A 17,796-nucleotide genomic window follows, 5' to 3' on the forward strand; every position below is an offset into this window, starting at 1 on the left:
AGAGAGGGCCGGTGGTAAACACAGGGTCAGGCACGCCCCCCGCAGGCAGCCCTCCCCACAGGCGTGTGCAGCCACCCACAGTGGCCCTGTGCCGTGCTCTGGGCCGAGCAGTCCCCGTCTGCTCCTTGTCTTTAAACGGCCCCCAGACAGGCAGTAAGACCCACAGGTGACAAGCCTGACGCTGAGACGCTGACTCAGTCGAGCTGCCTCGTGTGGCGGCAGCGAGGGAACGAGGGGTGGGTGACGACCCCGGAGGCGCATGCGCTTGGTGGGAAGGAGGAAGAACCCCAGCGCAGGGAGGAGGAAGGGACCACTGACCACGCAGAAGACCCCTCGGGGGCAAGGACGGCGGTCCCGCGAGTCCGCTGCGCCTGCCCTGTCTCCCTGTCCCACGCCCATGCCCCATCCTCCACCCCTCAGCCCGGCCTCACTGCCCACCACTCACACACGCCGCCCTGGCCCCTCGATTCTTACGTGTTCTTGTCTGACGACGTCAGAGCCACCAGCTCATAGATCTGGGGGGGGCCCAGCTCGGAAGTGCAGATGATGAAGAAGGCCCGTTTGTCTGTGCGAAGGAAGGGGGAAGGGCCGCGTGGAGGTGGCAGAGCTGTGACGGCGGCCCCCGCCAGGGCCACAAGGTGCTGGAAGCCCCGGCCCTCGACACGGGACGGGGACCAGAGCAGAACACGCAGCTGGCCACCGGAACCACGCAGGGTCGCGTACAGGAAGGCCAGAGGCAGTCCTGGACCCTCAGGCCCTCCCCGCGGCGGCCCCGCTCCCTCTGCTCTCCCTCACGCTCGCCGCCGCCCGCGACTCCCGGAGGCGGGGGGGGGCATCGCCCCAAACCACGGGTGGAGAGAGCGGGCCCAGGGCCCCTTCCCGCACACACGGGGCTTCTCACCGAACTGCCTCTGTCCGCCGGGCCCCGTCCCCCCACCCCGCCCTGGGCCACGTCCTCCTGCTCAGGGGCCAGCAGGGAGGCCCGAGGCCAGGCCCGCGCGGCACCTGTGGCCACGGAGCGGATGAGCACGGCGTTGAGCTTGAGCACGGGGCTGAAGGTCTGTTTGCTGTCCGAGGAGCCGGCGGCCGTCTTGCTGTGGCACTTGAGCAGCAGCTTCTCGTCCTGCTTCTGCAGCAGCACCAGGAGGTCGTCCAGCAGCAGCACGTGCAGGTCTGGGGGGCAAGCGCCATGAGGAGTGCCCCCGCCCCCCCCCCCCAGCACAGGGACAGGGTCCTGTGCCCCCTCCCCAGGCGGGGCCGCAGGAGCCCTGCCGGGCCCCGGGCGTGCGGTCCAGGGGGCAGGGCTGGGGCACCCACCCAAGGTCTTATCCTTGCTGGTCCTCCAGGTCAGGGGCCCCTCGTGGATCATCTTTCTGGCTGTCAGATCCAGGCTCTGTTAAGGAAACGTCGTTCGTTCATTCGTACCTTCGTTCGACCCAGTGCACGCCACACTGCTGAGGAGCTGGGGGTCAGCGGCAAGCAAGAGGCGGCCTCTGCTCTGACGCTCGAATAGAGGCCACGGGCAGGACAGAAGCCGCCGTGAGGCTGTGCGTCCCACCGGGGGGTTCGCCAGCGGCTCTGCCCGGGCCTCTCCCCAACCCGACCTCTTTTTGTTTCCTCCCCGGCCACCTTCACCTGGACCCCGGCTCCCAGCCCCCGCTCAGCCAGGAGAACTCCAGCATCCCGTCCCTGTCGGCAGGGCCGTCTGCTGGGTGGTCGTGGGGCCCCGCTGCGGCACCCCGTCCCTCCGGGCCCCGGCCGGTTCCGCTCCCAGGGGTGCCCCCAGTGTGTGCGGCGGTCCCCGCCTCCCACCTTGAACTCCGCCGCCAGAGGGTTGCTGGCCCTCTCCAGGGAGGTGGTGTCCAGGCGTTTCTGGTAACCCTCCAGACGGTGCCGGTTCTCTGTCTGCTTCACGGCCTCGTTCACGTACTTGAGAATCTCCCGGCACTGGTCCCGGGCCCGGCACAGCTTCTCGTGCTCAGACGTGCCACCTACCGATCGGGGCAGAGGCGGTGCTGGGGGGTGCCTGCCTGAGGAGCGTGTCAGAGTCCAGCACACCTGGCCGCCGGTGGCTGCAAGCCGACGGTACGGGCACAGTTGTGTTGTCTTGGCCTCACACGTAAGGGGCCCTGGCGCTGAGCGTCCTCGGGATCAGAGCACCGTCCCGGAGACACACACAGCTCTTGGGAATTGCCAGCTGGACCACAACCAGCTCCACAGATGCGGGGGAGGGCAGGGCCTGGCTGACGGCAAGGGTGCCTCCAGGATGCCCGCCCAGGTCGGGAGAGGGTCCTCACACTCCATACCCTGACTCCAGCACCCCAAATTCGAGGGCAGCGGGGGAATGCTCGGGACCCCAGAGAGTGTCCCTGGGGCTAGCTCCTCTCAGCACGGCCACTGAACTTCTACAGTCAGCACACGCGGCTGTACGTCTGTGCGCTGCACAGAGGCGTCCGGCAGGGGGACGGACAGATGCCGGGGGCGGGGAGGGGGGGGGGGAGGTGACGGCAGCCGTGGCCCCGGTGTGGGACCACAGTCACACGGGAGTCCGCGTGCCAACCTCTTTCCATTCGGACGCTTTCCTCAGGTTTGCACCAAGGCCCCCACAGGCTGGGGGCGAGCCTCACACCCCCTCCCGCTGCTGAGCTTCTTCCCCCCAAAGCACGCTCATAATCACGACCTCCCTCGAGACTGAGCGAAACAAGTGACTCGTGAAGGCCACAGAGCAGGTCAGCGCTAGAACTAGGTCTGAGTGCGGCCACCGCCTCGCGCTCCCTACCCTCCGTGTGCTTGAGGACGCTCTCCAGCAGCAGCGGGTACTTGGTCAGCCGCTGCATCTCCGAGATGATGAGGTCTCTGAGCTGCAGCCGCCGGCACTGAGGGTGGCTCTCGGCCTCCTGAACAGCAGGGGGCACAGACGGAGAAAGAGGACACCCCGCGGTTTAGGGCCTGGCTCATGGGCTCGGGACCCCGATGGGTGTGAAAAGGCCAAGTGGGTCCTGGCCCCAGAGGGTCACTCAGAAAGGTTTAGGGAAGACTGGTGGGGGCCGGGAGATAACCCACGGAGGGGATGTGGTCGAACGAGCGCCACAGAGCAGGTGCTATGCCCGCTTTACAGACAGGGAAACCGAGGCCCAGCTGCGTGCACACAGGAAGCAGGAGGTGAACACGGCCTTCTGGCCGCTAAGCCACGTCCGTCCTGAGGGCCGGCACGTGCCAGTGTTTCTGAGGCGGTGGCGTGGGACGAGGGGGCTGTGGATGGGCGTGGGGGTGGCTGGGCTGCCCTCCCGGGTGGAGAGGAGAGGCCGGCGGGCCTGCCCCGGGGCTCCAGGAAAGCAGCCGGGAGATCCCTGGCGACCCCGGCCGGCTTTACGGAGCTACGCCCGCACTGACTTCTGCTGGCGGCCAGGCCGCGGCGGGAGGCCACACCTGCATGAAGAGCTGGAACCGGCTCTCCTTGCGCTGCTTGGTCTTGATGAGTGCCAGTGCTGTGGACTGGTGGGAGCAGAACCGCGCGGCCACCTGCTGGAGCTCCTCCCGGGCGGGGCCGTCAAACTGCAGCACAAGGGACGCCACCCGGGCATCGCACCCCGGCCCGCCCACACCCCCCGCCGCCGCTCCCGTGGCCGCGGGAAAGGGGCACCCGTCCCCTCCAAGCATACCCGAGCCAGCATGAGGTCACCGATGTCTTTGATAATGGGGCCCTCCTCCCGGAGCTTCCTCATGGCCTCACACCAGGAATCTGGGGCAAGGAGAGAAGAATCAGAGAGGCCCGGGGTAGAGTTGCACCGCCGGACCCTCCGGGGCCCGGGGAGAAGGGCTTTGGGCGGCAGTGCCGAGGGGAAGGGTGCGGCAGCCGTTCTGCTCCTGGGGGACCCGGGAGGCTGGCTCCAGGCCGCGTATCAAGCTGTCCGCCAGAGAGAGCAGGTGAGGGCTGTCTGCTCAGGTAGGCCCTGGCACACGGTCAGATGGGGACAGACACCTGAAGGCTGGCCGGAGAAGGGGTGTGGGGGAAAGACAGCGGGCGGGGAGGACGGCCCCTCACTGTGGATCTCTATGAGCTCAGGCAGGTTGGGGAAGAGCCGGGCCAGCTCCTCCCGGGGCATCAGGTTCTCCTTCTTCATTCGCTGGTAGAAGATCAGGTCCAGGACCCGGAGCGTGCGCAGATGGGAGGCTTCTGTCACAAACAGCTCTGAGCGGGGTGGTCGCGGGATGGGAGGGACACAAAGCACAGGGGGGTCAAGCGAGTATGCAAAGTCATACGACTGCCACCCCAAACCACTTCTGAGGAAGCCGAGCGCTGGTGTCAGATCGCAGGGCGACGTCCCACCCCAAGGGCCATGCGGGAATGGCGACACGGACCTGGTCCCGTCCCCGGGGAGCCACCTGGCCTACTACCACCCTCTGCCCCCTACTCGCCCGAGACAGAGGGGCACATGCTCACCGTTGATGACCTCCTGCCGGTCGATCTCTCTCTGGCTTAGCCCAGCCACCACGTCCTTGCCCACCATGTGCTGCCAGTTCTGGGCATCCGGCTCCAGCTCCAGGTCAGACAGCTGGCCCAGATCGTCCTCTAGGAGGTGGGGGAGGAGGGCGTCTGCACCGAACCCCAGATTGGGGGACTCGATGCTCCTGGGGAAGAGGAGGAAGGACTCAGCTCGGGGTCCGCCCCCGTCTCTCCTGCCCGGAGCCCACGGGAAACGGCGGCCGTGGACGGGCACACCTGGCCGGCCGCTCGGGGCCGGGACACCCCACTCACCTGCGGCCCATCTTGGGGGTGAAGGGAGGGGTTGGGTTCTCCAGAGACCTGTGGAGAGAAGTCAGCCCTCAGCCCCCGCTGCCCCTGCCCCGAGACGCCCCAGCTGAGCTGCCCGAGCCCTGCCCACCTGGTGGAGAGGCTGGAGGCAGAGGACGAAGCTGACTGGTGGAGGCGGGCGGCCTCCGCGGCCGCGTCCATGTCTACGTCGCTGCGAGAGCGGGGCACGTTGTCCGCCTTCCGAGACCGCTTCATCTCCTCCCGGCCCTTCAGGCTCTCCGAGCGGCCCAGGCGAATCTCTGAGCGTGAACTGGGGAAGGAGGACCGGCAACCTTGGGGTCCCACGTCCCGGACGAGCTCTCCTCTGCCACCAAGACTCCAGGTGCCTCCCCTGCCCCTCCCCAGTCCGGCTCGATGGGCAGAGGCTCTCATCGTCCCCGTCATCGTCCCCGTGGCCCACCAGGAAATGAGAGCGGGGACCAAGAGATCAGACTTGTGGTACGCCACAGACCCCAAACCCTCCAGGAAAGCTGTGGATGCCGCAGGCCCTTATCGGGGACCATGAGGTCCTCGCTCCTGTCCCGGACTGTCTGGTGGCCAGACCATCTTTCCCTCGACTCCAGAGCAGGTCAGCTCCCACCGCGGACCCTGCTTGAGGCAGATCTCTTCCTTTCATAGGACTTTCTTCTACCGAGAAGTACAGGCACTTCCTTCACACTTGTCCTGGCCTCCTCGCAGGCCTATCAGAGATTCTATCCACAGATGGGCTCCTGCCCCTCCAGCTGTGGTGTGGATTCTTCGGTTCTCCTCTTGTAGCATCCTTCCGGAGCTTCCACGTCCCCTCCTGGGGGCAGGCTGGCTGGGGAGGGCCCATCTACTGACCGGCAGGAACCCGCTCCCTCACCTGCCAGGTTTGGCCAAAAGACCCACAGACAAGACAAGACTCAGCATCTCCAGTCCCAGAGACCCCTCAGTGTGAAGAGACGCTGACGGCCGGGTGTTCTTTCCCGCATCCTGCAGAGCATGAGCCGGGAAACAGCTGGTGTCTCTGACCCCTGCTGCCCCAGGATGGTGCCTCCTCCCTCCTCCTGCTGGCTTGGTTCTTACTGACCTGCTCACTGATCTGCATCCTGGCCCCCTGCCTCCAGGACCAGGGACGGCCTACGGAGTCCGGGCAGCTCCTGAGGGCACAGCAAGCTGCTGTAGCAAAGGAGGCCAGCACCCTGGGCTCCATTTATCTCGTGTCTCTCGACTGCCAAGGACTCAAACGGAGCTATCCCTGAAGCCACACTGCCAGCCGACCGCCTCAGACCACCCCCTGGGGGCTGCTAGAACGCCTCCAGCCAAGACCACTCACCCAGCACTTGCACCAGTAACCCACAACAGGCCACCTGAGCACCAGGACAAGCCCCCACAAGCGAGTAACCTTCCTCCCAACAAGTGGGGCGACCTACCTCTGGTCCCCGATCCCTAGAATACCGCCTTCTAGACCCAGGGGCTCTTATACCTGCCGACCTCTGACCCACCGTTTCTGCTAAGACTGCTGGTGAGCTTACAGTCAGCAAAGCCAACGGCTCCCGTGGACAGTGGATTCGGGATCCTAGGGTCTCAGGGCATGTATAGCTGGCACCTTCAAGAGCACTATTTGCAAACGGTCTCAACTTTTTTCTCACAACATTGGTATCTTGTCTCTACACGCCTGATGCATCTGTAACATCGGGCCTACACATCCCGTAATTTATACATTTAATTCACTCAATGAGATTACACAGAGCTCGGCCTCTTGGCTCAGGACAGATCTAACCTTCACCTTCCCTTACAGCTTTGTTTGTTCTCATGACGGCAGAATCTCCACATGCACTGAGCTTACGAAGGTTTGCTACAAGCAGGAGTAACCTTGTGTGGGAGCAGGAACGGCGGACTTGTAGTTTGGTCAGTTTCCCAGGTAAAATGGTTTGATTCCCTTGGCCACTCCCCAGTGACCCAGTGACCTGGCTTGCGCCTGCTCAGTAGGTACACACGTGTATGATTTCTGTGCACGCAAGACCCCGTCTACGATGACTCAAGGGTGACTCAGGGAAGGTGCACGGAGCTTTCTGACCACAGGTGGTTCTCACTAAGTGTTGGCTGGAGAATTTCAGACATGACGTGGCTGCTGTCGTGCCGCGGTCCGGAACAAGTCCGGGAGCACGCCTCGGTGCCAGAGAAGGGTTCTCACTGGAACGTGGCCAAAGATGGAGAACATACGAGATGCCAGAGCTGCAAACCCTCTTTTCTTCTCGAAAGTGCTTTGGAACCAGCAGAGCCAAACTCCGGTGCTCTTCCTCACGGGCGTCGGGGCCAACCTTGCCTGACCCCTGCATCCCCGGGACTGTCCCTTGCCACCCCTGCCCCAGTCTTCTCCAGCCTTGTCAGGTAGGGTGTCGGGATTAGCTGCTGTGTAATATCCTCTAGCTGCTGAGTACCCAGGCGGTGAGTCCAAAGGAAACGTTGAAGACACGCAGTCCCCGGGCTGGGAGGTCGGGGGCCCTGCTCGGTCTTCTGGTGGCCTGATGGCCGACACTGGCGTGTCTTCGGAGCAGCTGCGAGTTCTGCGGCGGGGATCTTATGGTCTAACGGAGTGGGGGGAAGCACCTGGAAATAACCCTGCAGCACACCCTGCCCAGGCTCCCCTCCGTGGGAAGCCGGCAATTCCCACGTGGCCCTTGCTACCTGTCGCTTTCCAGCAGGTCCTCGGGAAAGCTTCCTGTGGAAAGCCGCTGCGTCCCGGGCTCTGGGGCGTCATACGGCTGGTTGTTCTCAAAGTGCTGAATGATGTTCCTCACGTTGCCTGGTTTGACTGGAAGCAGAAAGACAATGAAGGGTACTCTGCTTTCTATTCGGGACCCTCGCTCCCGTTAGCCCAGAAGACAGAGCAGTGAGCAAGCACGGATGACAGCAGCACCGGGCTGGGGACTGGGAGACGCGGGGGCTGGTCCTCTAGACTACTTCCTGGTCCTCTCCCAATAACCCGGAGAGTGACAGGGGCAGTCCCTTGCTCTCTCACATGCAAAATGAGACCATTTGGAGGTATATTTCCTGTGGGTATTCCTTTCGGCTCTCACGTTATTACAATGACTCTCAGGCTTAATTAACGATGACATTTTTTCCAAGAACCGAATACAGAATAGAATACCAGCCAGGAGCACCCAAAACGCATCTGTCTGTAATTTGGCCAGGTTGCCAGGTTATATCAATCATTTCCCAAGTTTATATTACTTTTAGAGCTCATTATTTGTTCTTTTTTTTGACTTTCCTTCCTGTCCTTCCAGTCCCGGCCCCTGCCTCTAGTTGCTGCCATCACTGTGAATCAGACCCTTTATTATCAGTGAGTGGGGGTGGTCTTAGGTAGAACAGAGAAAAGGGGTCACTCTCTGGCATTCAAATTCCAGCCCCTCTTCAAAGCTAAGACAAAAGAAGGCTGTTCTTGTTCAAAGAAACAGAGCAGGTATGAAAGTCACGAGGCTCATGGGACACCCGCAGAAGGTTCCTCCTCAGAGATGCAGTGACATCAGCCCAGAGCTGGGCTTCAGAGGCCGATCTGCCAGAGACCAACAGGAAGGCTGGGGGTGGGCAGGGAGGCAGGCAAGGCCCTGATCCTACCCACACTAGCCAGAGTCCCACCCGTGCAAACCTACAAATCTCCCTAAGTCTCTAAACTCAGGTTTCATGAGAAAGTTTCCAGGCCAGAGCAAACAGAACATCCAGCTGGTCTCTTCAAACTTCGTATCATTTAGGCAGGTGGCCGGGGTAACAGTTTTCCAGAGATGCGTAACAGGAGGCCGTGTCAGGAGCAGGGGCTGTTAGCATCACGCCCACTCTGGGGACTGGGGCCTGAGCTGCCTGCCACAGGGTCAGCTCTGCAGTCACAGCCTGAGCGGCCCTGCTGGGTGATGGCACGAGGGCCTGGGAATACCCTGTAACAGGAGGCCGCTGGGCTGAGCCCACTGCTCCCTCCCCTGTGTGTCGCCTGTGCTCGGGGTATAGTTCACCCTGTGACGACAAACGGGGATTGCTCTGAGAGGCGGCACAACTGAGGAAAGTCAGTGTAATGGGGGGGAGAAAGGCAGAAAGGAACGCAATTTTTTAAATGAGCACAGTTTTCACTGGTGTCCCCTGTTCTCCTTCCTCCATTCTCTGGATGACAATGAAATGGAAGGGTAAGTACATTCCATATTATTAACAGTCAGTTATGGTCGCTGTTAAACGGGGGCAACAGCTGATGACTCTAACGGTCACTCAGTGCTGACCCTTCCTCCACCTCTGGGGGCTGTTTGGTCTTTAGACACGGACATAGGCTTTGCTGATGTCCTGGGAACTTGAGAACCAAGGCCACACCAAATCATTAGATTACAATGGAAAGACCGAACTCAGCCCTGGTGAACACCTAGGCCCCTTACCCTGTCCTTGGGCTCCCGGCCCCTCGAAGCTGCTGCTTCCTCCTGCCTCCACTGGGGCAGCGTGGACAGGAGGAAGTGTGTGTTAAGATCTAAGGGCCTGGGTCCCAAGGCCATTCTTTTATTTTTCCATTGTTTTGTATGCCTTTTCTCAAAACTTAAAACCTTTTTTTTTTTTTTTTTTTTTTAAGTAGCATAAGGAGGGGTGCCTGGGTGGCTCAGTCGGTTGGGTGTCCGACTTCAGCTCAGGTCATAATTTCACGGTTCGTGGGTTCAAGCCCCCTGCGTCGAAGTCTGGAGCCTGCTTCGGATTCTGTCTCCCTCTCTCTCTGCCCCACCCCTGCTCACGCTCTGTCTCTGCCTCTCTCTCGAAAATAAATAAACATTAAAAAAAAAAAAAATCAAGAAAGTAGCACGAGTCTAGGAATTTAGTAACTTTGAAATAATTTTGAAAATCGTTATTTTTAATTGTCACTTCACATAAAATGAATTCTAGCCACTGAACAATTTCCTGATTTCACTGCACTGCTCTCTCTCTGCACAGATTCACAGTAGAGCCTTGACCACATTAATCACGTGACTGTACTCGTGGGAGCCTCACTGATGAAAAATGAGTTTGCCCAACTGCAGGTTCTCAGCCTCTCTGGGTTAATGTATATGATGTGGTTCTCAGCCTCTCTGGGTTAATGTATATGACGTGTTCGTTTTCAGCGCACAGACCCCCGACAGCACCAGGCCCTCTAACACACAGCAGGGGTCACTCTCTTCAACCGCCGTGGTGACGCCACGCCGTCCATGTTAAGTCAGGAGCGGTGGACGCGCCATGCTCAAGGGCTGAAGCAGAGCAGGTGACGGACGGTGAAAGGCCCCCAAGAAGAACTGTTAGAGACCCATTGTTTATGAAAGAAACCCTGCATAACTCTCAAAAATGAGGATTTTCGTTATTTCAGTCGAGACAAAAACCTGAGAAGCTCGTGCAGGACATTTTAATGTGTAAAGGCCTCCCTCATGTACACGGAGCCCTGGACCTTCGGAGCCTGTTCCCTGAGATGTGAGACAGGGACAGGGTGGGGCCGAGGGCGGGGAGCCTGGCCTCCGTGACACCGCCAGGAGCAGCCCCTTGTGGAGGCAGCTGGAGCAGGAGGGAGGCACATGGAAGACAGCGACGGAGTGACGGGATGGGGGACGGGGAAAAAGGACAGACAGACAGAGTGGAGAGATGGAAACTCAAAGCTAATGCAAAGAAAAACCCACAGAAAATGGTCCTTTTACCTTCCACAGGGGACAAGGGAATATGAAATGCTAAAAGAAAACAAACAAAAACAAAAGTAAACCATGAAAAGTCAAATTAACGTCTCCAGAGTCAAAACAAAACTTACATCAAGCTGGAAAATGAAAAACGAATGGCAAAAATCAGGTCTGATCTAGAAGAGTCCCCCCTTCCACAGCCCCCAGGCAGCAATATCAGAAAAGGCCACTGGCCCACCCACCCCACAGCCCTTCCCAGACTCCCAAGACTAACACTGGGGTCTGAAGACGCCGACCGGGAGGCCAGCAGGAAGTTCCAGACCGGCGACAGGCTTAACCGAGTTTCAGGTGAGTGGCAGCATCGGGGGTGTCGCTGGGCCCCCACCTCCCACTCCACATGTAGTTCTGCTTAGCAGTAAGTCAGACTTCCCATCGAGGGCCCACAATTGCTCCTGACACACCTCAGGGGCACAGACGGAGCCCACTGGTGAAGGTGAAGGGGGCATTTACTGTCAACAGGGCGGCCTTGCCAGGCGGGAATATTCCTCCGCGTGGCTGCTCGGTAGCTATAACTGCCCTGAGCTCCTAGACTAAGGCCCGGGGACCGGCATGGCCTCCTTGGCTCGGAAGCGTCATCTGCATCTCGAGGAGCCTGCACGCGGTGTGGCAAGGGGACAATGAGCAGCACTGAGCGGGAGCTGCGGTCTCAGAGGGCAGGCGGGCGTGCGGCTGCTGGGACAAGGAACACCCTCTGCCAGCCACCCGGTCGGTGACGGGGCCGCCGCCCCTGCCTGAGGCCACCGCCCCCCCTCCCCCCCCCCCCCCCATGTACTCACTGCTCTGCGAAGAGCCTTTGGGCTTCCCGATGTACTTGAGGATAGGGTTTCGCCTCTTGTCCTCCAAGGCTTCCTTGTCTTTCTTGGAATTGCTGCTCTGTTGGGACAGGAGACACCAGCTTTGGAGAAGGTCCCAATCCCCAGACTTAGCCACTCATCCCTGCCACTGCCCCCCAGACCCCCCTGAACGGCTAACTGCAAAGCAGACTCCTGCTTGCTCCCGAACCAGCACACGTGCGCCTGGGCCGGGTTTGAGCTTGTCTGTGGGTTCTCAGGGACTCCCCACGCAAAGGCAGCGAGGGTCAGGAGCAGTCTTGAGTGGCTTTCCCGGGTTGGCCTCATGCAGAGACCCGCACCAGAGGACTCTTGTCCAGGTAGTTCTGTCACCTTCTTGGTCTTTGGGAAGAAGGGCAGCCACTTGTCCTTGTCAGGAGCTGCCTGAGCCTTTTCGGCTGCGCCGGAAGGCCGTGCCTCTCGAAGACGGAGCCCGGCGTGGCTCATGTAGGTATTGAGGGCGAAGTCCATGGGGGCGCTGTGAGACGGGAAGCAGAGTGGTCAGTCAGAAAGCTCGAGCTGTGCCCGCCAACAGGCGGAAGGGCCGGAACCCCGCTCCGAACAATCTCCAAACTACTGCCCGGGGGGGTGACAAAGGGAGAGTTCTGGGTCAGGGTGTTTGGAAGGAGCCCTGGAATTCTCAAGGGGGGGCACAGAAGGACTCTTGGCTAGCAGGAGTCCTGGGAGAGACCTAATTCTCTCCCTAAGCAGAACTCTTCCTGAAGGGGGAGAGTGGCCAGCAGAAGGGTGTGGCCGGTCCCTACAACGTAAGCCAACAAGCCGGCAGGCCTGGAGCCGACTGAGGCCCACGGCCACGGTCCTCGGGCATCCACGTGCGGTGGGGTGGCAAATGCCGGCCTGCCTCTGCCTTCACCACCTTCCCGGCCCTGGCACCAAGAGAGAGATGGAACGGAGCCGCCACGGGCCACACGTGGAACCGTCCAGAGCTGTGTCTGGAAGCGGATCTGGCCCTGGATTCAGGAGGCAGGTCAGGCACTCTGGGCACTCAGTGCAGCAGGGGCTCCGGCCCCTCCTCCACAACCGCCCTGGCCTGCCTTCCTCCGGCTCAAGCGTGCGCACACTCTTCGACGCTGGCCGCTTGAGGAGCGGACACGCATACCGGCTGCGGAAACCCCATAACCTGTGCCAGAGAGGAGAGGCGTCGCGCCCCGGCTCCCCGACAAGGGCTGCTGACTCAGACCGGTCCTGTCACCAGCACTTCACGGTGGCTCAGAGGTGAAAGCCGGAGGGAGACGCAGAGCTAAGGCGGAGGTGGGGAGGCTGGCTATGTGCACGGTGGGGTGAGGGCAGACCCTTGCCCCAGGCGGCGGCCCCAAGCGGCAGGGGCCTGGACCTCACAAGCCGCTGTTACGGTTACGCGACACCTGGGGCCATGGCCGGACACACTGTGACCTCGATGCTCAGGGCGCCCTGTGTCCAGAAGGATGGCAAACGCACTGCACACTCACTCACCTCCTGTCCTCCTCGTACTTGGACCTGGAACAAAAGGAAGGAGCCATGACGCGCACGTACGGCACAGGCGTGTTGGCCGCGCAGACACAGAGGACGGGGGCGGTGGGGGTGGGGAGGCCAGACCTCGACTCCGGTCTCAGCTCTGAGCCCACGTGGGGCTCAGGAGGCGAGAGCGCTCACCCCCGTGGGGGCCTCGGCACAGGGACTGAGAGGTCCTTCCCGCTGAAGGGGGACGTGGCCAGCACTGTGACGTGATCACGGAGGAAGGGGCCCGTCCTCGCCCAGCCAGACTCGACTGAAGGGCTGGGCTGACGTAGAACTGGAGGAGGGCGGGTGGCCCCTCGAGAGCCGACCCAGAGAGACCTTCCCACACGGCGGTGGAGGCAGCAACGACCAGCTGAGGGGGCATGATGGGCCAGGCGCTATTCTAAGCTATTCACAAGCTGATCGAGATCTCAAAGTGCCCGGTGAGGAGGTGTTAGATCTCCATCAAGTGAGGCTGAAGCTTCCCGGAGAGACCACCCTGAGCGGGGTGCCCACTGTAACAGGCCAGGGAAACTGAGGCCCACAAAGATCCAGGGCTTGGCTGAAGTTCAGGGGGTTATTCCCAGGAATATGCCCCTGTGTGATGTCTGCAGTCCTGTCTGTCCTCTGCCAGACTTAGCCTGCGGCCGCACCTCCAGGGTGACGTCTAATACGGACCTCAGACTCAACATGCCCACCTCGGACTGCCCCCCCCACAGCCGCCCTGATGCCGGCTGATGGCACCTCGTCCTTTCTGCCGTGTAGGCACAAACCGTGGGGTCTTCCCCGACCCACACTCAGTTTTAGGAGATGCCCATTTGCTCTACTGTTAGGATACACGTGGGACACCGACCGCGTCTCACCGCGTGCCCCAGCCCTGCCCGGTCCAAGCCCCACCGCGTGGGTTCCCGTGCGGCCCCTCCCCGCCACGGACAGGGAAATCCAGAGGCCGCACAACCGTCCTCAGGCTCTGCGGCTGCCCTCCGTCACCTCTCTGACTTCAGCACCCACCTTCTCTATCTGCTCTGGTCTCCGCTGCTCCCCACACGTCAAGCACGTGCCTACTTTGCCCTGCCTCTTCCCCCCAGCGGTCTTCAAGGATGACGGTCCCACTTTCTTCAGTTGCTTAAATGTTACTTGGGGGGGGGGGGGGGGAGGCTCGCCCTGGCCGCCCTATTTAAAACCGTCACCCGCTGGCTCTGGTGCGCCCGACCCCTTCCGCCAGCCTGCTCTGTCCCCCTCGTTGTCTCCAACGCGTTACAGGCCTTCCTTATTTCTTGCACATTGCTCTCTCTTCCCCCTATGACGTGAGCACCACAGAAACTGTTGTTTTGTTCACTAACACGTCCCGAGAGCCCAGAATGAACTCCGCACGTGTTGCTGCATTGAATGGCAGCGTGAACAGAGACTCTGGAGACAGTCTCGTCCACCTTTTGTCATTTTATAGCTGAGACCAGGGTCCCAGAGCACTGAGTGGAGAAGCCCTTAAGTCTGATGTGTCCCCACAAAGTCACGCGGGTGGCGCTGGGAAGACGGGACAGGAGAGGCACGGCCACCGCAGCTGAGCCGAAGTTCCTGACCAGGTTAGTCAGGCCGGTCTCCTGACGCCCTACTGAGATGATTGGTTGAGAATAATCGTTCACCCTCCCGCCCGCCAGCCGGTCTGCCTCCTGAGGGCCCACGTGTGGCCCTCGTGCCAGGGTCCCTGTGACCCTAAGGACAGGAGGCAGCACGGTCAGGAAGAGGGCTCGGAAGGGGAGCAGAAAGCTCCGTGGGGAGCCGCAGAGTCCCGCGGCCCCGTGAAATGCCGACAGTCTCGCCTGAGCAAGGCAGCAGGCAAGCCGGGCCCTCCGCACCTTCCGGGGGGAGGATCCGGCAGACGTCGTGCGGGGAGAGGCCGGCGAGCAGACGCACAGGACACTCGCGTCTGTTCGGCACTTCCGGGTGGCGTTGCGGGGGGGGTGGGGGTGGGGTGGTGGTGCACTCACAGGATGTCTCCCAGGGCAGCCAGCTGCTTCTCGGCCACTTGGCGTTCTCGGAGAGGGTCGCCGTCCAGGTCCAGCAGGTCATTCTCACCGTACAGACTGCCCAGCCCCAGGGTGCGCTTCGTTCTAAGACAGACAAAGCAGGAGCACACGTGTGCTCACAGACGCCCGGAAACAGCGAGGCAAATGTGCTCACGAGAGACGCTCGTCACAGGGGACAGACGGGTGAGGACGCAGAGGGAGCGGGGGGGGACCCACAACCTGTAGTCCTGGATCTGCTCCTGGATCTCGGGCATGGCCGCCTCCTGGGCTTCCCGGAGGGCAGCGCGGACGTCCTCGCTGCTGCGCAGACGTGAGTCTGGTGGGAACCCAGGGAAGGAGAAATGGGGTGTCGGGAGAGGGGGCCAGGCCTGCTGAGCCCCCTGAGTCCTGGACCCACCAGGCCAGTCCCGAGTCCAGGACTGGACTCCTGTTGTCCAGGTCCCAAGGCAGGCACAAAAACATTTTCTGGATGTTCTAGGCTCTGTTATGTGGACAAATGAAACCCCGTCTATGATCAGATGGGCCCAGGGGCTGCCCTCTGATGCCACAGTGCAAACCCCTCATTCTTCGTGGCCACCGGGCCAGGGCGCGAGGCCGAGAAAGGCAAGCACTTCACATGAAGCCCCGACTCCCCAGCGGAACCTGGACGGTGTCGGTCCGCTCCCCCAGCAGCTTCACGCGGTCGAGGGACTCCACCCTCTGGCCTCAGGCCACAAAGCACGCTTTCCGAAGGCAGCGTGGGACGCCTGTTCTCTAGAAAGCTGCCTGGGACCCGCTTCTCAGGCTGACACCCTCTTATGCCGCCTTCCTTCAGCTCTCCTATCACGACTAGAGAACGAGATGGGAACAGAGCAATCATTGGCCGGCAGGGTCCTCACCGGGCCAAACGCCGGCAGCATCAGAGAGGAATTCACAGAAACAAAAATACTCCAGAGATCCCGACCCGAGGTGGGATGGAGTGAGGCCCCGGTTTCTGGAGTTTCAAGAATTCCCCCAGGGATTCTGGTGATCGACCAGGCTTAGGAATCCCTCAAGTCCAACTGCCCTTTCGTACAGATGGCCCCGCTGGGCCCAGGAAGGTCCCGGGGAAGGCTGGCAGAAACGAGCTCAGGTCTGACGGGGGCACGTACTCCTGGGATGGGCTCCCCAGGCAGGGCCTGTCCCGTTGTGCAGCTCATCAGCCATCGTGAGGCGCTCGGGGGGAACCGCCCCTGCTTTCCCTCCTAGAGGAGGGCTTCCCAGGGATGGGGCCCACGTGCCCTCTGTGCTCTGCAGCCTCCCACGGCCCAGGACAAGAGCAGCTGGCTAGTAAACTGACTTACCAATTTCAGTCTGCAACACCTCTGGGACCTTCACTCTCAGTGGCTACAAAAGAGAAGAGTGGGGGCGGGGGCAGTGAGGCCCACAGCCCAGGGTACGTGGGAGATGTTGCACGGTGGCAGGGAGGACTGGAACGCCCCTTCTCTCCTTCCCGGACACCCGGCCCACCGTCCTCTCCTCTGCCCCCTCGTAAGCCTGCACTCGAGCATGAAGCTACAAGGTGAGCTGGGCCACCTTCTGGGGCACATGTAGGCTTCCCACTTTGCTTCAAGGACATGGGGTGCATGGGATGCACGGGTGCTGACTCAGCACCAAGGGAGCAAGCTTTACTGGGCCGTCTCTGCTCCCTCAGGTTACCGAGTGTCCCAGTGAGCGGAGAGCAGAGGGACTGACCGCGGGGACGGGCCGGTTCTGCAACCCCCACAGGGTGCGGCCGGCAGCGGCCGCCCCCCTCCAGACCCGCTAGAGGGAACAGGTGTGGAAGTCTTGAGAAGGACACTTTACTCCCAGTCTCAGGAATCCTGCGAGCTTATGTTTTGGAACTGAGAGACTGAAGTCGTTTGGGCATCAGCATAGCCGCTCACACTGGAGAGTCCGTAAGGCGTTGCCCTGTGCAGGCAGGTGCCACCGCAGCCCGGCCCCGTCCACACGGGCGCGCGCTCTCGGCCTCCTCCCCGGGAACTCTGCTCTGGGCTGGGCATGAGAGCCCCTCCCTAGATCAGTGAGCCCAGACACGGAGCCAGCACCGATCTAGGGGACAGGAATCAGGGTTTGGCACCAGCTCCTTCTCTCTCCAAATGTTTGGAGAGGCCACGTGCATTCTACCTGGCCACACGCAGAACAAAGGGGCCAGGAGAGGAGCTCAGGGTTGAGGGCAGGGCCGGGAACAGGACCCAGGAGCCGTCCGTCAGCCCCAACTTCTCCTGAAGAACGGTTTCCATCCAGTCTGAATGTATGGCTTCATTTTTCCTCTGCTCCGAGTGGCCCCCAGGAGTACAGTAAAATTGTAATTCAATCTACGACTGCCTTACCGCGTTTTTCTCTAGGAAAATATTCCAGATGTCTTTTCCCAAGCTTCGGGAATCCTTGGGGTTTGTCTGCTGATAAACTTCGGCACACAAGTAAAAAAGCTAGGAGGAGAGAGAAGGGGGCTGGAGCGGTGGTTCTCAGTGGCCCCCCTCCGTGGAGCAGTGATTTTGCTTCCAAGGGACAATGAGCAGGAGGTGCCTGGAGACACCTGTGACCCTTCCCTGGAGAGGTGCTGGGGCACGTAGTGGGCAGAGCCTAGTGGCGCAGCTGAGATGGGAAGATGCACAGGACGGCCCCCCAGCAAAAACTCCTACAGCTCAACATCACCACGCTGGGGCGGAGAAACCCTGGCCTGGAGTCTCAGAACCCTCTGAGTTCTGCCCACCCGCTTGCAACACAGGCACCCTATCTGTGCGTCCTCCACACTCGGCATTTTGCCTCGTGCTGGTCTGTATCTTGTGTTCTACGGGCCGGTGTTCTACTTCTGTCTGTGATGTGCCCGGACTTCACCCCGGAGTCTCTGGGACACAGCACTTGGGTCCCACACACCGGTGCTCCTGGCCCCGAAGGCAAACAGTGCTCTGTGCCTCCTG

The 17,796-nt window shown here is 61.2% G+C and overlaps 1 protein-coding gene across 9 annotated transcripts in view; it reads right to left on the minus strand.

Annotated features, from left to right (window-relative positions):
* The window catches only part of ARHGEF11 (Rho guanine nucleotide exchange factor 11), an 86,873-nt gene that overhangs the window by 5,795 nt on the left and 63,282 nt on the right, over positions 1 to 17,796 (minus strand). For 4 of the 9 annotated variants that reach the window (XM_027048336.2, XM_027048329.2, XM_027048331.2 and 1 more), the window contains 20 exons: positions 17,206 to 17,304; positions 16,177 to 16,219; positions 15,074 to 15,170; positions 14,816 to 14,938; positions 12,804 to 12,827; positions 11,664 to 11,808; positions 11,277 to 11,376; positions 10,465 to 10,494; positions 7,469 to 7,595; positions 4,887 to 5,066; positions 4,760 to 4,807; positions 4,445 to 4,632; positions 4,046 to 4,192; positions 3,663 to 3,742; positions 3,430 to 3,555; positions 2,780 to 2,897; positions 1,813 to 1,991; positions 1,318 to 1,393; positions 1,006 to 1,173; positions 475 to 565 (listed from right to left, as the gene is read on the minus strand). In XM_027048336.2, coding sequence (XP_026904137.2) covers positions 475 to 565; positions 1,006 to 1,173; positions 1,318 to 1,393; positions 1,813 to 1,991; positions 2,780 to 2,897; positions 3,430 to 3,555; positions 3,663 to 3,742; positions 4,046 to 4,192; positions 4,445 to 4,632; positions 4,760 to 4,807; positions 4,887 to 5,066; positions 7,469 to 7,595; positions 10,465 to 10,494; positions 11,277 to 11,376; positions 11,664 to 11,808; positions 12,804 to 12,827; positions 14,816 to 14,938; positions 15,074 to 15,170; positions 16,177 to 16,219; positions 17,206 to 17,304 — 2,189 coding nt within the window. The remainder of the gene's footprint in view (positions 1 to 474; positions 566 to 1,005; positions 1,174 to 1,317; positions 1,394 to 1,812; positions 1,992 to 2,779; positions 2,898 to 3,429; positions 3,556 to 3,662; positions 3,743 to 4,045; positions 4,193 to 4,444; positions 4,633 to 4,759; positions 4,808 to 4,886; positions 5,067 to 7,468; positions 7,596 to 10,464; positions 10,495 to 11,276; positions 11,377 to 11,663; positions 11,809 to 12,803; positions 12,828 to 14,815; positions 14,939 to 15,073; positions 15,171 to 16,176; positions 16,220 to 17,205; positions 17,305 to 17,796) is intronic. The other 5 variants (XM_027048332.2, XM_027048330.2, XM_053209201.1 and 2 more) reach the window with 3 other exon arrangements.

The sequence above is a fragment of the Acinonyx jubatus genome, chromosome E4, assembly GCF_027475565.1.
Source record: "Acinonyx jubatus isolate Ajub_Pintada_27869175 chromosome E4, VMU_Ajub_asm_v1.0, whole genome shotgun sequence".
Classification (NCBI taxonomy): domain Eukaryota; kingdom Metazoa; phylum Chordata; class Mammalia; order Carnivora; family Felidae; genus Acinonyx; species Acinonyx jubatus.